The sequence below is a fragment of the Oncorhynchus masou genome, chromosome 12, assembly GCF_036934945.1.
Source record: "Oncorhynchus masou masou isolate Uvic2021 chromosome 12, UVic_Omas_1.1, whole genome shotgun sequence".
In the NCBI taxonomy this organism is placed as follows: domain Eukaryota; kingdom Metazoa; phylum Chordata; class Actinopteri; order Salmoniformes; family Salmonidae; genus Oncorhynchus; species Oncorhynchus masou.
Window position 1 is genome coordinate 22,816,130 of NC_088223.1, and position 13,867 is coordinate 22,829,996.

At 42.8% G+C, this 13,867-nt stretch overlaps 1 protein-coding gene across 1 annotated transcript in view; it reads right to left on the minus strand.

Moving 5' to 3' along the window:
* LOC135549277 (CUB and sushi domain-containing protein 3-like) overlaps positions 1-13,867 on the minus strand; it is a 302,916-nt gene that overhangs the window by 207,109 nt on the left and 81,940 nt on the right. The window contains exon 2 of the mRNA XM_064979296.1: positions 10,061-10,283. Coding sequence (XP_064835368.1) covers positions 10,061-10,283 — 223 coding nt within the window. The remainder of the gene's footprint in view (positions 1-10,060; positions 10,284-13,867) is intronic.

Genomic DNA, 13,867 nt, shown 5'->3' on the forward strand with positions numbered 1-13,867 from the left:
AAATCTGTCATTCTGCCCCCGAACAGGCAGTTAACCCATTGTTCCTAGGCCGTCATTGAAAATAAGAATTTGTTCTTAACTGACTTGCCGGGTAAAATTAAATAAATCTGTACTACCTCTGATCTGGTGGACTCACTAAACACAAATGCTTCCTTTGTAAATTGTGTTGGAGTGTGCCCCTAGCTATGCATACAAATATATTTTTTCACACTTCATCCTATAGGAACCTTCTGAATAAGGTTCTTTGTCATATTACTGCAAGCCAAAATCCCCCCTTGAATCATTATTTTCAGGTTACATTTTAGAATAATTAGAATTACAGCTAAACTTGACGAGAGGTCAGTATACTAATGTGTAGCTCTATCATTGCATGTCCTAGAAGTAACCACTACTGTGTGACATCACATAATACCCTATTCTGTCCATCAGCTCTGCTCTTTGTATTGCTACCCTGGTTCCACCAAAGCCTCTTCTAGTGTAATCAGGTAGAGACAGGGTAAGGGCACATGGACAAGTGCAACAACGGTGAATGATCACAATGACACAATGGCTCAAGTGCAAGCTCCAACCGTTGACTGGGAGCCAAAATGCTCCGTCCTGATTTCCACCAGGTTGCTTTGTATGCAGCTAGACTGTAGCTGTTTCAGAGCCAACAGCTCCCTCCCTCACTGCTCCTTATCTCACTGCTTTACTCAAATACGTTATGTTCGGTTATGCACAAGCAGCAAGCAACCCCCTGAAACAAAGTCAAGCCTTTACAAAGTAGCTTAAATAGGCATTTCTGTAATTGCTGGATGTTTAAAGGCCCGCTGTCAGAGGGGAAACTGGCACGGGCACAAACAGCGGAGGCAAAGCAATCAAGCGACTAAATATCTGAACGAAGGGTGGCTAATAGCACTATGGTAGAGTGTTGCTATTTAAAGTCTCAGACTGGGGAGGACTAGGAGATACCAACCAAGGTGACTGTTTAGGGGTGTATCTTAGGTTATTTTCTACATATGTTAATACGACTTCAATCACATGTATTTTATAAAGCATTTTTTACATCAGCAGTTGTCACAAAGTGCTTTATAGATACCCAGACAAAACCCCCAAAGAGCAAGCAATGCAGATGCAGAAGCGCAGTGGCTAGGACATAATTATGAACACAGAGGGAATAAAAGCTAGTCTATTGATCAGAAAGACCCCTTGTCCCCTTCATCCTTGAGGGTCATCACCCTTCCTCTGCTACAGTGTGCATTAACATCAGTTCTATGACTGGATCGATAAGCTGAACTTTTAACTCCAACTTGGAGCATTCAAAGTCAGACTTTAGAGATAGAAAGAGAGAGAGAGGCAGGCTGATAATGACTAGAAACAGCCTGACCACAGAGTCTTATAGCCAGGGCTCTGCGTCCCTGCCACGCAAGGGTGTGCTGTGGTATACAGTGTTACACTCTGTGAATCTGAAGCACTACACACATCCACCACAGGATGTCAGTAGCTGAAGCCAGAGAGAGAGAGAGAGTGAGAGAGAGAGAGAGAGAGAGAGAGAGAGAGAGAGAGATCCTCCCTTTCTCCTCCATGCAGTCAGTACTTACTGTATTGCAACACTGAATAACTGTGTTCACAGAACATACAGCCAATAGCCGACACGCATGAGTAGGGTTGCATTTTGGGGAATATTCAGAGGTGGAAACTTTCTGTGGCAATTAACAGCAATATATGGAAATTAACAGGAATATATGGGAATTAACGGAAATATGTTGTTTTTTGCATTGGATATATTTAGCATATCATATGGAGACAGAAACATAAACATTTTACCTTATCAAAAGTTGACATAATTGTAAAAACAATTTAGTTGAACTTGAATTAAATGAGTTGACTCTTCACATGGGATGATTTCACTGAACACAAAAAGAAAGGGAGTATCTCCCAAAAAATGATAGTCTAGAAACTAAAGCTTGGTTGTCTTCCTCTCAAACTTCCATGTCTTCTCACTGGACCTCCTCAATGTCCACCTCTTGAACATCAGACACACGGTCACTTTCCAACCTTATTGAGGATGGCTCGCTGTCAGGCTCAAAAATCCTAAAATTTGCCCGGATAGCCACCAATTTCTCAACCCTTGTATTGGTCAGCCTGTTGCGTACATTGTTGTGTGTGTTCCCAAACAAGGACCAGTTGCGCTCTGTGTTGGCTGATCTTGGTGGGATTTGGAGGATGATGAAGGCAACAGGGGAAAGAGCCTCAGATGCACAAAGTCCCTTCCACCAGGTGGCTGATGAGATATGTTGGCATGACTGCCATATTGTGTCTCCATCCCAAAGCCCTTGCTTGGAAGTATACTTCGCCAGACTTCCAAGAACCTTGCCCTCATCCAGGCCAAGACACGGTAGTGATGACACCATAGGCCTTGTTGATCTCTGCACCAGACAGGATGCTCTTGCCAGCATACTTGGGGTCCAGCATGTACGCTGAGGCATGTATGAGCTTCAGGCAGAAGTCTTCACACTTTTTGATGTATTTCAGAACTGCAGTTTCCTCTGCTTGGAGCAACAGTGAAGTGGGCAGGGCAGTACGGATTTCTTCTCTTACATCTGCAATCAGAGTCTGAACATCAGACAAGATGGCATTGTCTCCCTCAATCCGTGCAATGGCTACTGCTATAGGTTTCATGAGTTTCAGGCTGCTTAACGCTCTCCCAAAATAAATCATCCAGGAGGAATCCTCTTGATGGGGCTGTCCACATCGGCAGACTGTGATATGGCCATTTCTTGGAGAGACTCCTTCCCCTCCAGGAGACTGTCAAACATGATGATGGGTGTTGCTGGGCAGCTTCAATGTGGTGCTCTTATTCTTCTCACTTCGCTTGGTGAGGTAGATTGCTGCTATAACTTGATGACCCTTCACATACCTTACCATTTCCTTGGCTCTCTTGTAGTGTATCCATTGTTTTCAGTGCCATTATGTCATCGATGAGCAGAATCAATGCATGAGCAGCACAGCCAATGGGTGTGATGTGAGGGTAGGACTCCTCCACTTTAAAACCAAGCAGCCTTCATGTTCACAGCATTGTCTGTCACCAGTGCAAATATCTTCTGTGGTCCAAGGTCATTGATGACTGCCTTCAGCTCATCTTCAATGTAGAGACCGGTGTGTCTGTTGTCACTTGTGTCTGTGCTCTTGTAGAATAACAGTTGAGGGGTGGAGATGATGTAGTTAATTATTCCTTGCCCAGGAACATTCGACCACCCATCAGAGATGATTGCAATACAGTCTGCTTTCAATATGATTTGCTTGACCTTCACTTGAACTCTGTTGAACTCTGCATCCAGCAAATTAGTAGATAAAGCATGTCTGGCTGGAGGGGTGTATGCTGGGAGAAGAACATTCAGAAATCTCTTCCAATACCCATTGCCTGTGAGCATCAGAGGTGAACCAGTTGCATACACAGCTTGAGCAAGACATTCATCAGCATTTCTCTGACTACGTTCCTCCATTGAGTCAAAAACACTTCTGATTCCAGGAGGACCGTGAGCTGTTGCTATCGATAAGGTGTCTGATTCATCATTTTCACCTTGAATAGAAGTAAAGGGACTTTTGTCAGAGGTTGCTTATTGTTGAGGGAACTTTATGCACTACTTGGCCAGATTATTCTGCATCTTCGTTGCATTCTTCACACATGATTTGTCACAGTGTTTGCAAATGTACACAGCTTTTCCTTCTACATTAGCTGCATTGAAATGTCTCCACACATCAGATAGTTCCCGTGGCTTTTTCCTGTAAAGATTAGAAAAAAATGAGTAAAAAAATAATAATATTAATATAAACCCATGTACAGGTAAATAGTTAAGCAGTTATTTTAAACAACTCCTTTATAAGATACACTTTTTCATGAAACATGTATGGAAACAGGTGAATTAGATAAAACTTACTAGCAGAAATTATTAACAAGTTAGAAATAATTTAAACACACTTTGCTGTAGACTACTATTTACTAGTTAACAAAAAATCATGCATGTCATATTAAATATATTCACCCCAATTGTAATCAAAACTTACCAGAAAGCACATAGTCCTTGGCTCAGACAGTGCAGTAGTGTGGTTCAATAGCATCTCATTAGTGTGCAAGATCTTGAGAATCAGCTGTAAATGTGATGGAAGAATCCACTGTGCATGTAGAGGGTTGCAATTCCATTGAATTGGGGATAGTTTAACCAAAATATGCCACAAGACCTAGAATTGCCTTGTGTAACCCACAAAAAAATGTTCACTGTTATAAGCTAACTTTTTTGATGAATTTAAGCACAATTCCCCAAATTCCCAGGCATAACTTCCCATAGAAAATGTCCGGAAATTTTCCAACCCTTTGCAACCATCCGCATTATGTAAAAAAAAAACAGTTCCCCACAGACAGGCTTTAATAACAGAGGTCTGGAGAAGGAGAGGAGGAGCAGATAAGGCATGGTCCTGTGCACAGCTGTCACACTCTGACCATAGTTTGCTTTGTATGTTTGTATGTTTTGTTTGGTCAGGGTGTGATATGAGTGGGCATTTTATGTTGTGTGTCTAGTTTGTCTGTTTCTGTGTTTGGCCTGATATGGTTCTCAATCAGAGGCAGGTGTTAGTCATTGTCTCTGATTGGGAACCATATTTAGGTAGCCTGTTTGGTGTTGGGTTTTGTGGGTGATTGTTCCTGTTCCTGTCTTGTGTTAGTTTGCACCAGTTTAGGCTGTTTCGGTTTTTGTATTGATTCGTGGTTCATTAAACATGAATCTCAATAGCCACGCCGCATTTTGGTCCGACTCTCCTTCGCCTAAAGAAAACCTTTACAACAGCCTTGCATGTCTTATAGCCTGGAAGCTGCAGCTGTAGTTATTATGGAGACCTGGGTGTGATGCAGGATGGTTCTGTTGAAGCTAAACTGCCATCTGTCTGTTGCATTTTCTCTCTCTCTCTCTCTGTCTCTCTCTCACACAATGTGAGATATATGAGATGTATGATATCTGGATATATGGGATGTATTGGAATGCATAGAATACATGTAGAAATTTAAAAATAGTAGATCTAATCTTCCACCTATTGTTTACAACTCTGTTAGTGAGTATTTCTCCCTTGCCAAGATAATCCATCCACCTGACAGGTGTGGCATATCAAGAAGCTGATTAAATAGCATGATCATTACACAGGTGCACCTTGTGCTGGGAACAATAAAAGGGCACTCTAAAATGTGCAGTTTTGTCACACAACAAATTGCCACAGACATCTTCAGTTTTGAGGGGGCATGCAATTGGCATGTCCTCCAGAGCTGTTGCCAGATAATATAATGTTCATTTCTCTACCACAAGCTGCCTCCAACATCGTTTTAGAGAATTTGGCAGTACGTCCAACCGGCCTCACACATAACCACGCCAGCCCAGGACCTCCACATCCGGCTTCTTCTCCTGCGGGATCATCTGAGACCAGCCACCCAGACACCTGAAGAAACTGTGGGTTTGCACAACCGATACATTTCTGCACAAACAGTCAGAAACCGTCTCAGGGAAGCTCATTTGCGTTCTCGTCATCCTCACCAGGGTCTTGACCTGACTGCAGTTCGGCATCGTAACCGACTTCAGTGGGCAAATGCTCACCTTCTATGTCCACTGGCGCGCTTGAGAAGTGTACTCTTCACGAATGAATCCCTGATCCAACTACCGGGCAGATGGCAGACAGCGTGTATGGCGTCGTGTGGGTGAGCGGTTTGCTGATGTCAACGTTGTGAACAGAGAGCCCCATTGTAGCGGTGGGTTTAAGGTATGGGCAGGCATAAGCTACGGACAATGAGCACAATTACATTTTATCAATGGCAATTTGAATGCACAAAGATATTATGATTCAGCATGATAATGCACAGCCCCATGGTGCAAGAAGTTGTACACAATTCCTGGAAGCTGAAAATATCCCAGTTCTTCCATGGCCTGCATACCTGGGAGGCAGGTAGCCTGGCGTGTAGGAGCAGTGGGCTAGTAACCGAAAGGTTGCTGGATCTAATCCCTAAGCTGACAAGGTAAAAATATGTTGTTCTAAGCAAGGCAGTTAACGCACTGTTCCCCAAGTGTCAGAGACGTGGATGTCAATCAAGGCAGCCCTCCGCACCTCTCTGATTAAGAGGGGATGGGTTGAATGCGGAAGACACATTTCAGTTGAATACATTCAGTTGTACAATTGACTAGGTATCCATCGGACATGTTATTCATTGATCATGTTTGGGATGCTCTGATTTGACATGTATGACAGCGGGTTCAAGTTGGTACCAAAAACCTGCAACTTCACACAGCCATTGAAGAGGAGTGGGATGAAATTCCACAGGCTACAATCAACAGCCAGCATGAGGCATATGGTGGTCAAACCAGATACTGAATGGTTTTCTGATCCACGCCCCTACTTTTTTTTATAGAAGGTATCTGTGACCAACAGATGCATATCTGTATTCCCAGTCATGTGAAATCCATAGATTAGGGCCTACTGAATTTATTTCAATTGGCTGATTTCCTTATATGAACTGTAACTCAGTACAATCTTTGTTGCATGTTGCTTTTATATTTTTGTTCAGTGTAGTTGAACAATCAACCATTTTACCCATTCCACTGCTCTACCGGAACTATTTGGGGAAGTCAATTACTGAGCTAAATGTAAAAACAATGTTGATTTTACAGGTTAAATAAATTAAATAAGTTTTTGGGTGGTTCGAACCGTTAAAAAAATCCTATTCTGGTCCGAACACTGGAACGGAACAAAGTAAAGAGGAGTTCTGTTCTGCTAAATACACATTTAAATGACACCATTCACTGACAGCTCAATGACTAAGCACAGAAGCATGTCAACATCCCTTTAAAGGGTGTCTGGTAGTTTCTCCGTTAGTACTATGTGTTATTATCTGTAATTCCTCCATACATTCCACAGGGACCGCGGCAAAACCGATTGATGTCTGCTTCCATAGGAATTCTCTCAGACACAAAAGACTGGAGGATATTGATGTTCTCTGGAAAACTGGAAGTCACACCACTGCACTTTAAATTGACAATGGGCAGTCTGGGTATTGTAGGTACTTCGTGACCACATTTAGTAGTGGTTTCTAGTTATTCTATATGCACAAGACTGACTCACATAAGCAGGTCGTTGTATGTAAAATTAAGCTGCACCTACAGTATAGGAAGCAGCAGTCATTGATAATGCTGAGACACAGAGAGAGAAAGAGAGAGAGAGAGAGACAGAGAGACAGAGAGAGAGACAGAGAGAGACAGAGATGAGAAAGGTGCGTCGGTGGATGATTTGATTCGCCGGAGCTGTTGTTTGCTGCAGGGCCTTTCATAAAGTCCATGTGAGTTGATTTATTCTGCAGCGTTCATTCGGAAGCTGATGATCAACCACATAAATAAGAAAAAATTATGCAAAAGCAGGTCACAGAGCATCGATCAAGAGCCCTGATCTGGAGCATACTGTTTGTGTGTGTGTGTGTGTGTCCCTCCTTGACAAGGCCAGAGGAAAAGAACCGAGACCCTCTTAATGCACTCACATACCCTCCCACCACATCCTCACACACACACACACACACTAGAGGCACTTAGGCCGCCATGAACCCTTTGTGTTCACGGAGGAGAGAGCAGAGGTGACATAACATTCCTTACGGAAGTCAGAGATTCATTCAATTTACGCCAAAATACAATACATACAGTGAGTGTCCAAAACATTAAGAACACCTTCCTAATATTGAGTTGCACCCCCCCCCCCCCCTTTGCCTTCAGAACAGCCTCAATTCATCAGGGCATAGACTCTACAAGGTGTAGCATTCCACAGGGATGCTGGCCCATGTTGACTCCAATGCTTCCCAAACTTGTGTAAACTTGGCTGGATGTTCTTTGGGTGGTGGACTATTCTTGATACATGCAGGACACTGTTAAATGTGGAAAAACCCAGCAGCGTCACAGTTCTTGACACAAACCGGTGTGTCTGGCACCTACTGCTATACCTCATTCAAAGGGACTTAAATATTTTGTCTTGCCCATTCACCCACTGAATGGCACACAGACAATCCATGTCTCAATTGTCTCAAGGCTTAAGAATCCTTCTTTAACATGTCTCCTCCCCTTCATCTTCACTGATTGAAGTGGATCTTAGCTTTCCCCTGGATTGACCTGGTCAGTCTATGTCATTGAAAGAGCAGGTGTCCTTAATGTTTCGTACACTCAGTGTATATTGTCTGTTTCCAAACTGTTATTAATAGTTAAGGTGTGTACACTCCATCAATCCATGTCAGATCTGAAGACGACCGGTGCCGATGGCCATCAAATAATAACAATATGGGTAATACTTATTTATTTACCTAACAAAAGCAATCATGTATAGTCACTTCAGCAGAGGGAGGGAGGGAGGGCAGTGCTGGTTACACTGCCTCTGATTGCAGAGGTAGGGTTTAAAGTAGAGGAGCTATCAACATGCTATTTGTCTCTTACAGAGAGGAACACAGCCGAGTCAGAACGTGACCCACATACAGAGGCTCAGCCTGCCTGACTGCAAAGCCAGGATATTGTGTGTGTTTCTGACTGCATTATTTACTAATTGAACTGTTTAATGAAGCTCTGTTAAGTCTCCTCCCTCATCTGAGGTGTAGAGTCACATTCCCTAGGAAGGAGATGGAGAGAGATCGACCACAGTAGAGAAATTACTTCTACATCTCTTTCTTTTTTCCTTTTGTTTCGATTTGCTCCTTTCTGATTCAATTAAAAGCGGTGCAGAGGTGGCATGTTCCACATGGCAGGTAGTGCCAGCACAGGTGTGTGTGTGTGTGTGTGTGTGTGTGTGTGTGTGTGTGTGTGTGTGTGTGTGTGTGTGTGTGTGTGTGTGTGTGTCTTGGGGTGCTACCTTGGTGCCAGAGGATGGCAGACATCTGGAGGTAGACAGGTGAGGTGCAAGATGGTACCCTGAAAAGGATCCCCCCCCTGCCCCCCAGGCACAACAGCAGTAGGGCACAACACCACCTAGACTATCCCAGAGGCAGTGAGCATCTGGTGACACAGCCCCATTTTCTGTACATACACATACACCTTTACGTCTTTCTTTGGTGACGTGCCCCAATGACGGTGCTTATTGAAGTGATGAATGTGCTGTTTAAAATGGAAAAGGTTCTATTAGCATAGGGTACGTCCCAAATGGCTACAGTGCCTATTCACTACATAGTGCAATACTTTTGACTAGAGCCCTATGGGCCCAGGCCAAAAGTTTCACTATGAAAAGTGAACTACTAATATGGGGCCATTTGCCATAGATAAACAAGACCATTCACTCTGATAACATTTTGACCTGCTTAAATCAAGGACTGCTCCGTTAAGGGAAACAAAGCGACAGCAAAAGTATAATCGGTGTAATTCACACAAAGTCATGATGAAACCTGGGCTTTAAGCGGCTTCGTCCGTCACCAAAGTCCCCTTAATGAATGAAAATAATGCTCAAAGCTAATGCAAGGACATTCCAATCAAACAGTGAATGTTTTGAAAGGGAAAGTATCTGCTGTGTATTAGGACATGTTAATGGGACCCAGAGTAATTACAATAACCAGATAATTGGACAGAGCTGTTTCATTTCTCTGCCTTAATCACCTGGAGCGATTTCTCAGTGGCGGCTTTAATTCGGTCAAACTGCCAGAGCTATCTTGAGTCCATGTAGGCCACAAATTACAATGGACTGATTGCGATCTCTTTCCCAGTGATCAAACGTATTCGGAAATGAGTGAACGAGTTCTGCCTCCTCCGACTGAAGACGCTGCTGACTTTGCATTTTAGATTAGAATGGACTAATCAGTTTATCCAAGACCATATCTTTCTTAAAGTCCGCTCTGCTCTGACGATAGTATTGCGTAAATTAACTCTGTAAGTTGCAAACTCGTCTATCTTTTCAAATGTCAACCCTGAAACCGAAAATTCTAAATCTAACCAATGAAGGAAAAGGACAGCAACTTTTTTTATATCACCGGCAAAAGACAAGGATTCAAGGGGATGTAAAGGAACCAATATTTTTAAATAAAAATGGTACTCACCTCGTCCTGAAGTTGGCCGGATGAGGATGTCCATCATAAAGCGATATAAAGTCATACTCCTCCTCCACAGCGAAGGACTGAAAGACAATTTGAATTCGGTTTCCCTCCTCTGCTACAATAACCCATGTACAGTTTGCCCCATTGGGGTATCCATATGGAAAACCTGGGCTTTCAATGGTGCCATTCCGTCCTTTTAATGTCCCACCACACGTATATATGAAACCTGGAGAGGAGAGAAGAAAATAAGAGATTAGCTTCATTTGGAAGTGTCTTTATAAGTGATTCATAATGCAGATATCAAGCAACACACATACTGTATGGAGTCAAGGCAGTATAACTTGAATGTACAAAACATAAGGACACCTGCTCTTTCCATGACAGACTGACCAGGTGAATCCAGGTGAAAGCTATGATCCCTTATTGATGTCACTTGTTAAATCCATTTAAATCAGTGTAGATGAAGGGGAGGACACAGGTTAAAGAAGGATTTTTAAGTCTTGAGACAATTGAGACATGGATTGTGTATTTGTGCCACTAACAGAGGATTGAATATTGAAGTGCCTTTGAACAGGGTATGGTAGTAGGTGCCAGGCGCACAGGTTTGTGTCAAGAACTGCAACACTGCTCGGTTTTTCACACTCAAAAGTTTTGTGTGTGTGTCTAGAATGGTACACCATTGTCATGACGTTGCCCTCTTTGGGTACAGCATACCCCATCCCCCTCTCCTTGCCTCCTTCAACTAGGCTGCTGTGGTCAGAGAGAGGTCGTAAATTCCTGAGGAGAGGATCTCCTCATGGCCACACAGTATAGAGAGAGAGTGAAGTTTCATAGAGAACAAAGTAACAGAACTTGAGGTCCGAACAATGTTTACGTTCCGGAGAAGGTATAAAGGATCGGTGAAAAATCCAGCTACGAACTGGTCCGTTTGGTACAGCTTGGTGAGGCTCGTGGGAGATGGTGTGGCCACATTACCATAACACTGTTTATATAATAGCCTCAGATATGAGGTTTACATCTAATTGTTGTAGAAGATGAATGAGTGAGTATGATACTGTTTGTAAAATTGTGTAATGTGATTTTGGACTGTTTAATGAAGGAAACTCCAATTCCCTTTTGAGTTGAACTAAATCAGAGGACCGCCCATGAGCCCAGTTAGGGTCAGGCATCCTGGGACAGCCCCTTTTCTGCAATTCTGAATAAAAACCCAATCTTGAGAATTTCTCAAACAGACCACGTTTCTCTCAATCACGGGAGGACGAAGGTTGCAGACCCTTGCTGATTTGTTTAACCATACCACGTGGTTAAACACTTAGACTATCAATACAGACAGAATAAAAACAAGTTTTTGATATTAATTACTAGTCTGCAGCTAGGAATTCTGTATCATTGAATGCGAAGAACGACAACCGCCGAAACATCCATTCTACAACAACATGAATGAATGTCACTCTGAACTAACCACTATAATCAAGACAAAGAGAGAGAGAGACGGACAATTCTACAAAAGAAACAAACTTCAACAGCGATCAAGAGGACACACTGAGCGTAAATATATATATTGATTGCAATTGTTCCTGAATGAGTGAGCGTTCATGTGTAAAGGATTAGAATTTCAATTGTTATAATTATTAACTCTGTAATGACTTCTTAGTCGACCCCCACTTCCCTTTTGTCTAACAAGCCGCGATGCCGGTTTAGCCCACTAGGGCATATTCTCCTATCATTTCATGTAACCATATTTACTGTTTGTTTATGCATTTCTGTGAATTACTTAGTAATAAATAAATGATTTAAGACAATTGATGTATGGATGACTCACAGTGAAGACTGGGTTCGTGCAGACAACAATTTACGACGTTTGGAACGGGAGGTAAAATAACGAATTCATTAATTCGAAGACTAATTGATCAGATAAAATATCTGAAAAGTTATTTTAGGAAATGATAACTTTGTAATCTGAATATTTTTCTTGGTGCCCCGACTTCCTAGTTAATTACAGTTACATTATTAATCAATTTGATCACGTAATACTAATTACAGAGAATCTTTGATAAAAAACTAAGTCTTCATTTAATGATAGTAAAGACAAGACACCATCCAAAGGACAACCAGACAACATTGGAGTCAACATGGGCCAGCAGCTCAGTATTAGGAAGGTGTTCCTAATGTTTGGTATACTCAGAGTAGTTATCATTATGCTAAAAGAGATTGAACAAAAAGCTGACTGAATACAACACTTTACCACATAAACTACTAGACACAGATGCAGTACATAGAATACTACAACCTTTGAAGAAATGAGGTACATTATATGGCAGGGGCCTGATCAGGGGTAGTAGTATTGGGTCTAGCAGCTGGCTCTTGCTGCATACATTCTCACAGACACACAGCCACCATGTACGGCATGGGGAGAGCCAGCAGGCCGCCACAATCACTCCCAGCATGCCGTCCCTAAACTATTAGTCACAGCTAGATGCACGTCCAACACCGTGCTGTGTGCTGTGCTTTACTTTGGAGGAAGACCTTGTCTATTATTTACACATGGAGAACTTACACAAACACCACTGTGGTATCGTTGCATTGCCTAAACACTTTCTTACGGTTCTCTAGGCCTGGTTCCTCAAGGGTAGGCAAGTAAAGGACCCATGTGATTTGCTATTCCAGTTCTTTATGACATTGGCTAGTGTTACGCTAGTGCCGTGTCAGTGTGACCTGGGTCAGAATAACCCCGGGTCAGAACATTATGGAGGCATTCTAACTGAGATTACTGCTACCCGCCCAGCCTGCCTTAATGGCAGATGCACTTTGGCCAGCCCTGTAGCAGTCATGGCATAATGGCTTCAGAATCGCTGGCCTCCAGATGGCCTACACAGACTCCATGCCACGATGTCCTGGCTGGGCCCTGGTTTTGTGTCGGCTCCATTGTCAACAAGAGCCTCCCATTCACAACGCCTTTCAATGGAGTTCAATAGAAAACACTCCATGAGAGGCTGGCATTGAGACATATAATTAGAGTAATTCTCAATCAAAACAGTGGCCGATTCTATTTGTTTAATGGTATTATATTATATACTATATTGTACACACAGATATCCCTATTGGCTGGGTCATGCTATTCAATTCATAAGGATCGCTGCTGAAGATTATGCTCCCCCGAAATAAGAAGGGACAGAATCAATTTGAACCCTGTCCAAGTCATTTTCAGAAGAACATAAATTTGCTGGCAATACAATATGTGTGTGATATGAAAGTGTTCCAGGGAGTCTCGCGGATGGCTCTGCTAGAGGTTGCATGTAAAGTAGCAGCACACCGCAATAGCAGCAGCAGTAGTGGTAGCCTTGCAGTGCATCGGTTTCTCTTGGCATTGAAGAAGTAATACACTCAAGTGGTAATTTATTATCCACACTGTGAGAGGAATAGATCAGGGTGCCATCTGGAGAACTAGCTAGCTGCCATTTCACTGGCAACACTGGGGCCTGATAACTGCCCTGCCTTTCCTGCCTGTCTCCTCTTGCTAATTCTGCACCACTACCAATGAGATCACACACAAAGCACATCCGATCTCCATGTTACAGCTGTGTTAATGGTTGTGAACATAGCCTACATGATGAGTGCATCCACTGGTTCCATGTGGCTAACACCATGTATTGTAGAGAGTATTTTCCATGCTGTTGGCTATGATGCTAGCACCTCTTTAGGGAGCGCTTTTGTGCATGGGATCGCATACAGAGAGCTGCAGGACTTCCTGTTATGTTATCTGTTCTCTCCACATTGTTGAATATGCAAGCCCCAGTAGTCCCATCCTTT